The following is a 14513-nucleotide window of genomic DNA, read 5'->3' as shown; positions in this document are numbered from 1 at the left end:
ACTCAGCACTGCCGCTTTTGGAAAAAAATCGAAAACTCCTATTACTTACAGACATGAAATACACTGCACATTGAAATGAACAGCATGATTACAAGGCTTTTTTTCTTATTTGATGGTATTGGTTTAGGATGCATTAGTTTTCAATTAGGTTTCACAATTTTTCTTCACACTCCCAAAAGGAACCGTTGCTATTTTCTCTGTGCTCTTTCAGGAAACTTACTATTATTCAGTAAACACTTTTTGAGAAAAAAACTTTTGAAAATTTAGCTCGAATCCCTAATTGTAAAGCCTGAAGAACTGGCTGATGGTAATGCTCGTAACACAATCATCGCTCAGCTTACAACGACAAACCAAAAAAGTATTACAGGAGGGTACAAACACGTTAAGCCACGGGTTTGGTTTTCTCTGTTGTTGAATTTTTTTTTTTTTTTAAACTGACTCCTTTTCTCACAACGCTGAGAAGTCTCTGACTTACAACGCTTCAGCAGTCGTGTCTGTGGAGACAGACATGGTAACTTTGGCAATCTTAACTGTGCTCTTAATGCAGCTCTCGGCAGCCCTGTGCACGTTCCCCGCGTTGTTGGCGTGTTTGTGCTGGCAGTCAGACTCCATGCTGTTATCGAGGGGCTGCGCGGTTCCTTCGCAGGTGGGGAACATGCTGCGGAAGGCGTGTCGCAAGTCCTTGCTCCTCAGAGCGTAGATGATGGGATTCACTGTTGAATTCAGCAAACAGAGCATGCTACAGAAGGCAAAGACTGTCTTGATGAGCTTGTTCATTTTCCCAAAGACATCGTATACCATGATGGCGAGGAGAGGGCCCCAGCATATGATTAAAACGACTAGGATAAGGACCAAGGTTTTGGCTAACCTGATGTCCATACGAGTTTGATCAGGCCTAGTGATCTGTACCTTACCATCCTCCGTAGACTGAATGATTATGCTTTTCTGCGTGCCCCGCTGAATCATGCGAACAGCGTGGCTGTGAGCCTTCCACAGTATGTACATGTAGGCATAGACAATGAACAGCAAGAGGACACTGGTGACCCCGATCCAGAACATCAGGTACGTCTCGTCGATGAGAGGGAATATGTCCGAACAAACAGAGTTGAGCTTTTTGCAGTTCCAGCCGAGCAGAGGAAGAACGGCTATTACTATAGCGATGGTCCACATCACACAAAACGCTACGACAGCCTTTGGTCGGGTAACAATCCTTTTGTAAGCTAGTGGCCTGTGTATAGATATGTACCGGTCTATTGCCGTGAGGAAAAGGCTACCTACGGAGGCGGTGAAGGAGGCTGTAACTCCACCCAGTTTGAACAAGTCAGGATCATGAAGCACTCCATATCCATGAAGTTCTCCCCACACTGTATGTTCTCCTCATTATCCTTAAACGTGGACAGGGACTTGTTGTAAAACTCTGTGATGTTGACCTGATCTGAGGGAATAATGCTTAACAGGGGATCATCTCCCGCAGTCATTTTTTCTTGGAAAGGATCACCTCTGAAGGAAGAGAGAGGAAACTTCTGGGGGTAGTATCCCAGCTTGGATGCCATGTCGCCTTTCATGTCTTCGTACTGGATATCGTTGGAGCCAACGTAAAGGAGATCTGTTGTGATTGTTCGGAAAGTTGTGTCTGCGAGGCCATCTAGGATTGACTTCATAACCCCAGTCTTGTTGGTTTCAGAGAGACTTGGGTGAGGGAAAAATGCATCGGAGGAAATCCTAGAAGGGGAAAAGATCAGACTTCATTAAGTGATTCTCTCTCTCATTGGAGACAAACTCCACAAACAACTTAGCTGAACTGTGTCAAACAAAATCGACCTTTCTCTTGTATTCAGTGCAGGTCTAGCCTTTGCCACCTGCAGGAATCAGGGTGAGTCAAGCACTCAGAAAGAAATCACCTGGATTTCACTGAAACTGAATTACACTAAGAAGTGACGTGAAAACTGGAGGGGCAGGGAATTGAGTATTCCACAGGAAAGTAATTTTCATTTCTCATCAAAACATTCTGAGCCGCTCCACCAGAAAGATATTTTTCTCTAGATCTGAACTTGGCTTCTGATTGCAAAGCACTTTGCAGACCAATATTCCTTGGGCTTGCTTCGTTTAGATAATACCACGTGCCACTGCAGGAGCAGCATTAAACTGAATCATCACCTTCATTGATTTTCTTTGAAAAGGCACTGAGGGTTTTGAAAACCTGACAACAGAGAGGGAACGGGGAAAGAGCCATGCACTCTAACCTTCACAGTTCACCCAGTATGCCTGTGTATTCACATTACCCTGTTACAGCAATCTGAGGTCTACTAACATCCTGAATTTGTTATTGCAAATTTATTAGCAAGGTGTTTCATCTACAAATACAGGGATCTGGATATAGCTTCCTTACTCTACTCCTTCCTTCTGCTAAGCATACCAAGGCAACTGGGATTACCAAAGTCCAAAGACTCTGTGGGGGAGGTAGGTTGTTACTCAGTCCTGTCCACAGTTTCAGGAAAAGTGACCAGCGCTGCTAAGTCACTGAGTGCATCAGTGATCCATTCTGCGTGGATCAGAAGCCCCAATCAGAGCAGTTCACGCTTGCCTAGAAAAACATGGCACCAAGCTTGGGTCAGAGTGCAGCTCTGGCCAAAACTCCACGCAAAAGAGACCAGGAGCCACTGCTCCTGCGAGAAGCATGGAAATGTAACTCGTCCTGTTGGGGACACCCTCAAAAACATTCTGTCCCCTCAGAAATGAGGAGCCCAGCAGAAGGTCCCCAGGCAGCCAGTGGTCTCTGAGTCCCATCATGCCCACCCTTTGCTCGTGGATGGTGAGTAACTGCAGGGTGTAACTCCCAGTCAGGGTACCCTTGGGAGAGCACCCTCATCAGCATCTGAGCATCTTACATGCATCAACATGTAAGACAGGTCTTACAGCTCTTATTATGCTGTGCTCCTTTGCCCATATAACATGCCTTGAATATGCATTGAACATCTGCTTTAGGGCCCCCTTCCACCGCCAGAGTGGCTGAGAGTGGTCTGAATGTAAATAAGAGCCAGAATCATTGCTTCGGTGTGCTACAGCTATTCTGCATCTGCTATGGGACGTCTCGATGATTACATCAGCAACAGGAGCAAAACCAAGCTTTTTCATGCTTTTAGAATGGAGGAAATTGTTTGTGACACCCAAGAAATCCCAGATGCCATATATAGGCTTGTACTGACTTAACCTGTTCGCTTTACACAACTGACAACAAACGGACAGAAAGGCCACGAGAGATTATCTGCCAAAACCTGGAGTACTGATCACTTCAACTCCTAAAGAGGAGTCTTGCACAGTAGGTACCACAGCTCAGTTTTCCCATGAAAACTAAAAGAAAGAAGAAAACGATTCATCTCTACAACAATACCAATACCTAAAACCAGAAGAATTCATGAGCGTTTCCAAAAGAAGCAGAGATCATTTGGCTGATGAGATATTTATACTGCACCTACAAATGGCACCTGAACACTCAAGACTTTTTCCATAGTTCATTGAAGTTTTCCATTTGATTCAGCAGGCCTGGACATTGAGTGTTACAGGAAATAGAGGAACCTAGACCTCCAGAAGACACTGCAATTCCAGTGCTGCAAACAAGGATGAGTATAAACAACCCTTACCAGGATAGTCTAACACACAACACAGGCACTTGCTCTGTCAGCTTTTGCAGACATCGTTGCTCAGCAAATAACAACATAATTATTAGACAGACAGACCATATTAAGGAATTTACTGTTGAGGGTTTGCGCAGTAAGGGAGGGAAATGTCACTGAAGCACACATTAAAAATGAACAGCAATAATCTAATACGTAACATACTTTTCATCCAGAAGGTGCTTTACAGCTGTTCCTAGTAGAATTTGCAGATGTTACATGTTGCAAAGGTGACCCTGCTGACAACTGACAAATTTGCTTTGGGTGAAGTCTGGCAACTTGAAACTTGGCATTGTAACACCAGTTTAAAACCAGAAGTGAAGAATGTGTTATTCATTTGAAAACTACCCAAAAAATACTAAATAAATCAAGTAGTTCTATAAACATGTAAAGATGGCTGTAGTATCTCTGTTACTCCAGCTTATTTCTGACAGAAAAAAGACAACCATTTTAATGATTAAAGCCAGAGCCCCATGTCGAGAAGATTATGTTTGAATAAAGCTTCAAAAATTGTATGCAACTGAGCACTTCTACTAGACAGACAAACAAATTGTTATGAGGTAGCTGGTCCCTGCTGGAGTCATGTTAAGTACAGACTTCCTCAGAATAAGGTGCAAGCCACCGTGCAACCCCTACCTTTGTCTGAAATACAAATGAAAGAACACGAATTCCTGCGTGCTCTTTTGAAGGTGGCAGTGAGTTATGTGACAGTATCACTATGCATGCATATGCTATGCTAGCAACGTAGTTAATGGGATCAGGAGAGGCAAGTCTTACTCTGCATTTCAATGATTTTTTTTCCTTCTGTATTTTTACATTGAGATTATTACAGTAATTTCCACCTTATTGTCTCTGCAAAGAGAGTTTTCTTTGAGAGTACTTGGGAGTTCATTAGTGGTGTAGTTTAGGCTTTGGGGGATGCAGCTGACATTAATTTTGTTTTTGTTTGCTGCTGGGAATATCATAATTGGAAATTTCTAGCAGTGTGTGTGCATGCACCTATTCAAGTAGCAGTTGATTTTTATTAAAGTTGCAGTAAAACAGCCATTCGCCTGATCTGGAATTGCACTTTACTGGAATTTTGTTTATTTTAATTTAGATACTAGCTTGCCCTGCTATAAGCTACAATACTGAAACGCGCTGAAGCGATCAGTGAGATTTTCCACGGCTGCCTAGTGAAAACAAGACTGGACCTTTGGCACTGAGGTTATCAGGAGAGGCCAGGTCACAGTCTGAGGTGTTGTACGATTTGACAGAGACTGAAAAGCTGATGGTGGGAGCGGTGGTCTGGTTCCTGGTCTTTTTGTTTGGTTAGGTGGACGTGCCAGTGTCACACCAATTTTGGCTCTGAGCTCTTCTGTCCAAACCTGGAGTTGCGAGGAGGTACTGCCCACAAGAACGGGACACTGCACTCCACGTGGCCACGCTGCTCTTTGCAGCTGGCTTCAACACAACCCAAACCCATATTGCCCGAGACCCATTAACATCTCTACACGAAATACTCTGGGAGCCTTCTCACAGCCTCCCTAGTGGACAAGGGTCCCCTGCACAGACCCCTCCTCTCTGGACGGGGCTGGGGTGACGGCTGTGTGCTGCAGCGAGGTCCCCTCACCGGCAGGGTGGCAGTGAGGGAGAGCCCCCTTGCCCTGCCGAGGGAGAGCCTCCCTGCCTTGCCAAAAGCCTGTCTTCCAACAGAGCCTCTGAGTCTCCAAAGCTCTCAGCTCATTCCATAAATGAGCTCTACTACGTCACTCATTTTAAAACGGCTTTAAAAAGAACTGAAACATTGATTAAAGATGAGGAAGAGCCCGTGCTGATGCCGGCACTCAAAATTTTCGGTGTATTTCCATGACTGCATGCAGCAATTCACAGTAAGTAATGAATTATGATTACGGATAAGGATTACACAATAGATGAAAATTTCAAGTATCTTTTATCTTGGAGACCAAACCCAGAAAACCCATAGCTGAACACCATTTTAGACTTTTCTCCCATCAGCCGTCAGCTGTTGATGGGCACTGCCAGACCAGCTGCGCAAAGTGACTGCCACTAGATGGAGTGGCTCTTACAAACACACCGCTTAGCTGTCTGCAGAGACCTGGATTTAACTTCCTCTAGCCCTTTTTTTCCAGCCTGCTTTACCGGGGTTCAAATACCCATAGGGTGTTAAACGTCAGCTGAAGGTTGAAGACACAACTTTGTAAGGCTTTGCCCTCAAAGCGAAAAGAATTAGTGAAGAGTTGAGGGGGCAAGTCTTACTACTGCCCTCCACTGTGTGGTTACATACAGCCTTAAAAGAAGCTTGGATGCTATCAGAATATAAAGACCCCTTAAGTAAAATATAAAATATATAATACATAAAAGGCTGGTAACTCATCTCGGACAACAGGGAGAATTACACCTCCCCTGGACTTCTCGTCGGTCCACAGGACCAGTTCACTCAGGGAACAAGAACGTGACTTCATTAAAATGCTATTACCTACCTTCTCCTGCTGTTCTGGGGGAGAGGGAGGGCTGGAAAGTTTTTATCATTGTCTAAAAAAAGGGCTGAATTTATTATAATTTTCAAACCAGGATGATTGATAGAGCAATTTTAATAGCCTGAATAGAAACAGTGAATATTTGCGTTCTTACTCGGAAAGTAATTATGAGCAATACAATGATGCTACTGATATCTGCAAAAATGTTGACGTGGCAAGAAAAGGAATCAAAACTAGAAAGGGAAATCCACAATCAAACCTTTCTAGCTTCTATTTTAGAAAATATTTTGATCTCCATGTCTATACATTTCTTCTATGATACCCAGAGCTAATTAAGAACAGGCTAAAGGATAAGCAGGTATAATCGAAACATAGTTTTTGAATGCACAAAATATGTAAATGCATTCTCCTCGCCTACATGTTGTAAGGCTTGTAAGTCCTTCAGGGGGCTTTATCTTCCAGCAAGTTTGCACAGCGCCCAGTACACTGGGACTCCTACCAAACTGGGTCCACAAAGTACTACTGAAGGAGAAACAGCAGTAATTTATACTCGTGTGTAGTCAGCTGAAAAGGTGTGAGAGGAATGAGATCTACCATAGTAACTGTTGGCCTCCAGGAATTAGAACTGTCCTATAAAACGAAAATTTATATGGCTAATAATTACTTTATCCCATATGGCGATGAACAATACTGCTTCGAGGACAGAACAAGGTTTCTAAGCCTTGGAGAAAGAAATGCGCAGTCTGAGAAATGGCACTCTAAGACTCAGTAACACCAAGCAAGAAAAAAAACATGTTGACAAGAATGTGAAAGCAATGTTACCCCTATCCTATTTACTGTTTTACTACTCCATCTCCAACACTGTGCTACTCTTAGGCTATAAATGGCAAACACACTGTCACTCCTAATTCAGGAAAACTTGCATTCACTTCAGTGAATTCTCTCTGTGTGAGGGATCGTGAAGGAGCACAGACACTAGGAGAGGAGCAAATGAGGGATGCTATCTTCTGGTTACAGCAAGGCACTATCAGCTGTGGGGTAAACTAGGGCATGCAAGTACTGAACCAAATTTTGTTCTTATGTAACATGATGATATCTTTGCCAAGTTGAACCTCAATTAGCAAGAAACCACAGCTACATGGTCATTTATGTTAATTAACATACCGTTTGCACACTAGCAGGATAGGGGCTGGATTGTTCTAATTTGGGGGCAAACTGCCCCTACGTGACACCACCCAGCATCCATCAGCTGATAATCTGAACAAAAAACAATGAGGAAAACAGAGCGTTAATCAGCGACCAACAATGTTTGTAAAAGAAATAACATCATTTCTTCTCTCCAAAGTTTTGTTGGTGAGATGTGTGTACCAGTTTTAGCACAGGTGACTTGCAGGCACAGAGAAGAAGAGGCTGTGTCTTCTCTCTCAAACAGCCAGGGCATACGCGTGTGTCTAAGATCAGAGAGGTTCAAAAGCGAGGTTGAAGTCCTGCTCCGTTTGGTGCAGGCGAAGGACCGGGACTTTGCTCTCCTGCGAGCCAGGTGAGCGTGCTGGCAACCCCTCCATTCTGCTGCCCATCTCTAAACTGCTCGAGTTGTTCCACGTTGGATCAAGAGCTAAACATCAGGAAATAAAAGCACCAGGGTGCACACCTGGCAGGTGAGAGGCTTAGCTTGAAGCCCTTTCTCTGAATTAAGGGAACCGAGGATGTGTCTCCCACATCCCACCCAGCCAGAGCAGGGACAGTTGCCCCATCTGCCTGTGAAAAACCTCCAAAGCTCCCGAGTTCACTTGAAATCCCTCAGCTTGCGAAATACAAGCCCCTACACACACATTTCCTACCAGGCTGGAGACAAGACACAAGTACTGAAGGCACAAACCAGCAAGGGGACCGTCAGAGTCACATTAATGGGAAATTACAGCTACCTGGTCTGCCTGGCTTTTGGGAGAAAGGAGGGAAGGCGGAGGTGGCTTTCTTAAAACAACAAAAAAGACGGTATGAACGTGGGATTTTAACATCTTTCACAGTTTACTTTATACATCTTAATTTCATTTAAAGACATAGTTTTGGGAGAGGATGAAGAGGCTTGCTGAAGTATGAAAGGCTCAGATGAGAGGGAAACGGTGAAGCAAGAGTGAGCTGGTATTTGCTTAAAATCAGCTCCAGTTTAGGGACCCATTTCCCAGTAAAGCAGAATGAACAGGTAATACGAAAAGTTTGATACAATGTTATGGTATTTACATTTTAAAGAAAATGGAAGAGAACTCATTAAACTGGTCAATTTTGAACTCGCACACTTTTTCTTTTTCACAAAAGGGTTTATCTTGGATTTCAATATTCCAACAGAAATTGCTTCATTTCCAGCCCCTTTTCTAGCCGTTCTCTAATGCCAAAAGGTACAGGCGCTTATTACTGCTGAGCAGAATTGACATAAATGTTAAATGGAGACAGAGAAGCCCAGCCAGGTGCAAAAGAGATGGGGGCTGAACACTCAGTCTCCTGGAAGTACCTAGAAGCTTAGCACACAACGTGTATCTGAAGGGAGAGAAGTCATTTGAAAGAGCAGAGCAGGACGTAAAAGACTGAGGCTCACACAACGTGTATCTGAAGGGAGAGAAGTAATTTGAAAGAGCAGAACAGGACGTAAAAGACTGAGGCTCTACTGGATGCTGAATGCTAAAGGTCCCCAGAAGAATGTAACGTTTAGAGGATGAAACTGGGGGAAAAACACATTTATTGGGGGAAGGGAAGAGATAACCACTCCAAGAAAACAGCGTCCAAACGGCCTGAGCAGAACAAAAAAAGTCAAGAATTTGTTGCAGCAGAAAATATTAGTGAACTTTATTAAAAGAGTAAGGATTAGAGAGAGAAAGGCAGCAAAACCATCAGGCTCTAGGGAGAACCCTCATAAACTGCACAGAGTGCATGTCTGCCTCCTCCTCCCCCCACAACAAACTGTGGACCTAGCAAGTTTTAATCAAAGACTGTGAGATAGCAAGGAGGTGCTGAGAGCAAAGGTAATGCGGGTTAAGTGATTGGTGTGAAGGGGATTGGGAGGAGAGAGGAGAGGTAACTACTGTCCTCATACAGGGAATAGGACGTCTCCAGGTGAGACGGGAGCAAACCAGGGAAAACTAAGAGAGAAAGACCCAAGTGGAAGGAGCCCCTGGGAGGCAGGGGATGCAGATTTTAGGGAAAGAGAAGAATTGTCTTTGTGATCGGCTTGGGGAAAGCAGATCAGGTGAAGGAGAAAACTCACAAGATAAAACCTCCCTCCTCTTCCGAGCTACGCAAACTTCAGACACCTCTGTAAACCGAAGGATATAGCTAGTGGGATTTTCAGATCTCACCGTAAAGAAAGAACAGACCCACTGCTCTGCAGGCAATGACTTGCGCTTTTGAAAGTCCATTTCTGACCTGTATTCAAACGGCGAAGGAAGACGCAAAGGGCTCTGAGAAGCCATCCTCGCTAAGGTCACAGAAAAGGACAGCGCTGTACACACTGACACATGGGACCGAGCTGGGGACACTCAGGAGAGATCAGCTGAGCAAATCTGGCCAGGGACATCAATAAAAATCAAACTGCTTAAGGAAAATGAAGTACAGGATGCGACTGTCCAGAGGTGGAAGGGAAGACGGAGAGCACAAATGGAGCCACTGAGTGACCCATACAGTGGATAAACGCACCAAAATGGGAAAAGTGAAGAGGGGCTTACAGGCGATGACAGAAAGTTAGTGCACAGAGGGTCAGCAACGCATTGCAAAGCAACATCCCTTCCACCTCCGTCCTCAGGAGTCTGCTTCTCCCGAAAATTGTTATTAGGCCACCAAGTATTGGCAGTGCTCAGAAGCTAGGACAGAAAGGCTTTCGGTAAATGCGATGTCCCACACTATCAGCATTAGCAAAGGACAAATATATGCACTCCAATTAAAAAATGTAAAACATTCTTTCATTTCTGGAGCTGTCTGGCCTTTCATAAAATTTAAATAAGCTCAGATAACTCTCTTCATAGCTACATTCAGAATATAATGATATTCAAATATACTGCCTTCACACACACAAACAACTTGTGAAATTATTTGCCAGCATATTAAGCCACTACACCAGATTGCTTGGCAATGGTGCATGTCTTTGAAATATGCAGATGCTTTTCTCTTTTAAAAGAACGAGAGAGGGAGAGAAGAGGAGAAGTGAGAAAGAATTACAGTAGTATCTGATATCCAAGTAGCCAGAACAACATATTGCAGAGAGACTCCAACCAGTATTACATCAGGTTTGGAAAAATAGTTAAAAGATACTGAGGGATGAGTTACGACTTTTTATTTTTGTGTGTGTGTGTGCACGTGTGTATATTTCTATGCATAAGCTTACAGATAGACATACACATGCCTACAGGAACAACTATGCAAAGTCTCACAAACGCTGCGGTAGTGTTTGTCATGCGTAAACTCAAATTCCCGGAGCCAGAAGACAAGCAGACAAGCTAAAAGTGTAGGTACAAAAAATATAGGCAAGATGAGTGCTAAGTATCTTTTTGAATTCCTAAGTATCTTTTGAATACACAGCCTTCCTGGGGAAAAGCAAGAATCTAAAATGAGTACATCTATCACTGAGATCCTATAAAAATTATTTTGCATGTGTATATATATAGAGAGGTAACTATATACACACTCCAAACGTATTCCACCTAATTTTCCAGGCATACGCATAGTCTGGAGTCTAGTATTGTATTGTTTTAAGCAGAGGCAGAATTGGCTAAAAACAATGATTTCTAAGAGCACGTTTCACATATTCACCACAACGGGAAGGTGGGACCCCCTCAAGCCCCTAAGCACAAACTTTGAAAGGGTTCCTAAAATGCAGAAATACGAAAATGTCTCCAGCGAGGGCTGAAAGGGAATTGACAGTATTCCCCATGGAACTGCTCCTGCTCAGTACTTTGCAGTGAGTAAACACGCCTTTCTTAAGAAGAATATACAACTGCCATAAAACAGGTTAACACAGGATGAGGTACAGTTTGATGCCATCTAGACCTGATCTACACAAACAAGCCAACATCTGAAACATATAAAACATCCAGTTTCACCAACAGTCCAGCCAAAGTATAATGAGTGACATTATATTAACACACACAGTAGTGAAATACCTATTTTATCTGTCATTTGGATATTGGTAGCTTGATCAAAAAAGGATGTTCCTATTGAAAAGAGGCAGAACCGAGCTTGGTGTGTGCATCACCATAATCCCCCTGCATGAGGCACAAACGGCAGAATAAAATGTGCTCCAACCTTATGTTGCAAACCCAATCATTTTTCATGGGCAACAATGGCACCTTCGGGAAAAAGGGGAAAAAAAAAGTTCTTTCTAACGAGAAATTGATTTATAAGTCATTATAACCATTTCAAAAGGACAGGTCGTGGCTGGTTTCAGCTCTCATTAACAAAGCCACGCACTTTCAAAGAGCCTGAGTTCTGGGGGGGAAATTCTTATCCCACCGACAGCGATCGGATGTGCACTTTTTGCAGCAGTACAGCATCAGTCTAGAAATGGAGACGTAAAGAGCAGTACTGAGAATACAGGTTGTCACATTTTTAACTTTGCATTAATAACAAATGCTGTTGCTGTCTATTCTGGCACATTTGCAAGCTTGCTTTTAAGTACAAGGGGCTGGCATGCATTTCTACTATAGATAGGAAAACAAGAGCAGCCTTGTTATGATTAAAAGGGTCTATTTCCCTCTGCCTTCTGTCTTCTGTGTCCATCTGCACAGCTGCTTTGAACTTGGCCAAATCCCAGTGTTAGGGTCGCCCGCAGTACATATTTTAAATCAGCAGCAGACTGTGTGAATTTGCTGCTAGAGAAGAGAAAAATCTCCAAATCCTCACTTAAATGGTTGATGAGTGGTTTTGTAGAACATTCATCATTTTACATAGCCTAAACTATTTGGGAAATTGCAGAGAAACGTTATCTAAAATAATTTACTCTTTCAGGAGGAGACTCAGATAAAGCCAATATAGACATCTGCAAAGAAATGAAGACCAATCAGAAAAATGAATTCTGCGGATGCCTAGATAGCCGACTGCACGACTAGAGAGAGGTCACAAAGTTTGCATTGGAGAAGTTACAGTAATATCTCTTAAAATGTGCAGAAGTAGAGAAACTAGATGAGTGGAAGACGGTGCATGGGACCTGCAGAACCAGGAACGGCAATGTATTTGTAAAATTATTGGGCAACACTAAGTGAATATATGGGTTTGGGTTCTGCCTTGCCTCTTAATCTCCTCACCTACCTCTGCTCAATAGAAATGAAAGCCATCCCAGCTCTCCCTCCCTAGTGTGTAACACTTTCAGCACCAAAAATCCCAGAGGGATGACAGTCTGCAAGCACTTTGGGATGGCCACATTAAAGGCTGAAAGCCAGAAATGACTAAAAAACCCAAGTTATTTCATTTCTAAACTTCTGTTGCCCAATCAGAAACCTGTGAACAGAGAAAGGAAAAGAAAGGCTTGCATTGGCTAAGACCTGCCATACCTTCAGCAGAGCATGAAAGCCCTTAATGGGGTCCTTTATGCAACTGAGCTAACACAATTCACCAAAGAACAACGGCCAGGATCAAAGGCGCCCACCGGCTCATCCACACGATACTGTAACCTGCTTCCACCTTCACCTTGAGTTTTGTAGGTATTTTGGTTTGATTACTGTGGGTTTAGGTGTTATCGAATGGTCGATGAGGTAAATTCACAGCACATAGTCTATTTCTTTACCTAGCCAACTTCCCCCCGCCCCCCCCCCCCCCCCCCCCCAATAGATGCCTGCTGGCTCTGTCAAACAATTATTGCTTTTATCAATTCTGCTTTAAAATGTTTTTATTCAGATGGTTCTGCCTCTCATTCCAAAGACCAATGGATAATAAAGCAAAGCTGTTCCTGGTTGCTACAAAACTAATTTTAACCTCAAGCAAATCAGGCATTACACATTCATCTTCTAAACTCTTTAAAGATGTTACGTTCATTTCTTTTACAGCTGATTTAATAAACTCTGCCTGCATAATAAATATTCCTACTGTATTCACAAGGTTTTTTTCCTTTCTTGAGAAGGGAAGACCCGCGCTGGCAGTTGATACGGGGTGTAAACCAAAACGAATTAAGCACGCCCAAGTAATTTTTGCAATGTTGCACATTTTGTTATTAAATATCACATTAAATGTCACTCTGATCCTTCGCATGATCTTGGTACATGTGAACAGCAATGCCACCCCCAGCAGAGAATGCTATATTCCTTTAAGAAAAGGTGAACAATAACAATGAAAACAAGGTGATACATCTAAGGAAAAAAAAAAAAGAAACATTACTACACCTATAACAGGTTAAAAAAGACACACTACGTTTTTATTTAAAAAACTTGTAGATACTCAAAAAGGAGTATTTTGCTATCTGGCTCTATGTTATGTATGTCCCTTTATCTTCTGAAAGAAGAAAACATATGCCGAAACTGTTAGTATGATCATTTGCTGCCATGCAGAAAACAACACTGATGACAATTTTAGAGAAAGAAGGAAAACTATGGACTTCATCTTCTGACACCATTTTACTTAATCAAACTGAAATCACAGTAACGAGCTCTCTCCTGCCAAAGGCTTAGTACGTACCTCATCCAGGAGTGTTCTCAATGGAGATTTGCAGGCGTCTTTGAGACAAAAAGATGCCCATTTAAAACAAGCCCATCTGGTTACTCAGAATTGTTTCTCAACAGCTGAAGATTTCACATGACAAACACTGCATGAAGTTTAAAAAGCTCACTCTTTTTCTGCTGTTTTCCCCCCAGACCTCCGAATTTCAGACAAAAATAAACGAACCAACCAAAAACCCTACTGGGATATTCTGAAGATGCTGGATGCCTAAGTGACATCTTTTAACGGAACATCGTTGCGCACAAAATCACGAACCGCCTTTTATTTCGGTTACAGCCTCAACGGCAGAGTTTTGGGAGGAAAAGTGCACAGGAAAACCGGGCTGAATGCCACCCGCTGTAAATCACCGGTGGGCTAGGACGAGAGGAGAAACCTCCGATGTCAGATAAGGTCCTGTGGGGACCTAGGAGGCTGCCGGCTCCGCGCACAGAAGAATAGACGCGTGTTAACCATAACGCCACCAGCCTCCCGCACCTCCGCCCGCTGCCGGGCTCCCCTCGGCAGCCGGGGTCCCCCCGTCCTCCGGCCGGGATCACGAAAGCAAACCACGCACCTCGGGCCACCGACTTTTCCCGGGTGGCCCCGGGGCACCCTCCAACTCTCCCCAGCCGCCCGAGGCGGCGGCGTGGGGCCGTGCCCGGGGCAGCGGCGAGACCCGCGCTCCCCC

The 14513-nt window shown here is 43.6% G+C and overlaps 1 protein-coding gene across 1 annotated transcript; it reads right to left on the bottom strand.

Moving 5' to 3' along the window:
- Window positions 1-471: 471 nt before the first annotated feature.
- CNR1 (cannabinoid receptor 1) lies at window positions 472-9618 on the bottom strand. Its single transcript, XM_009281943.2, is given in 5 exon segments — window positions 472-1320; window positions 1323-1722; window positions 6819-6875; window positions 7319-7411; window positions 9572-9618. Coding segments are annotated over 5 exon segments (1446 nt in total).
- Window positions 9619-14513: the final 4895 nt, after the last annotated feature.

This window comes from Aptenodytes forsteri, unplaced genomic scaffold, assembly GCF_000699145.1.
Source record: "Aptenodytes forsteri isolate BGI_AS27 unplaced genomic scaffold, ASM69914v1 Scaffold20, whole genome shotgun sequence".
Lineage (NCBI taxonomy): Eukaryota > Metazoa > Chordata > Aves > Sphenisciformes > Spheniscidae > Aptenodytes > Aptenodytes forsteri.
The sequence above is the reverse complement of the archived record's forward strand: the minus strand, read 5'-3'. Positions and strand labels throughout refer to the sequence as shown.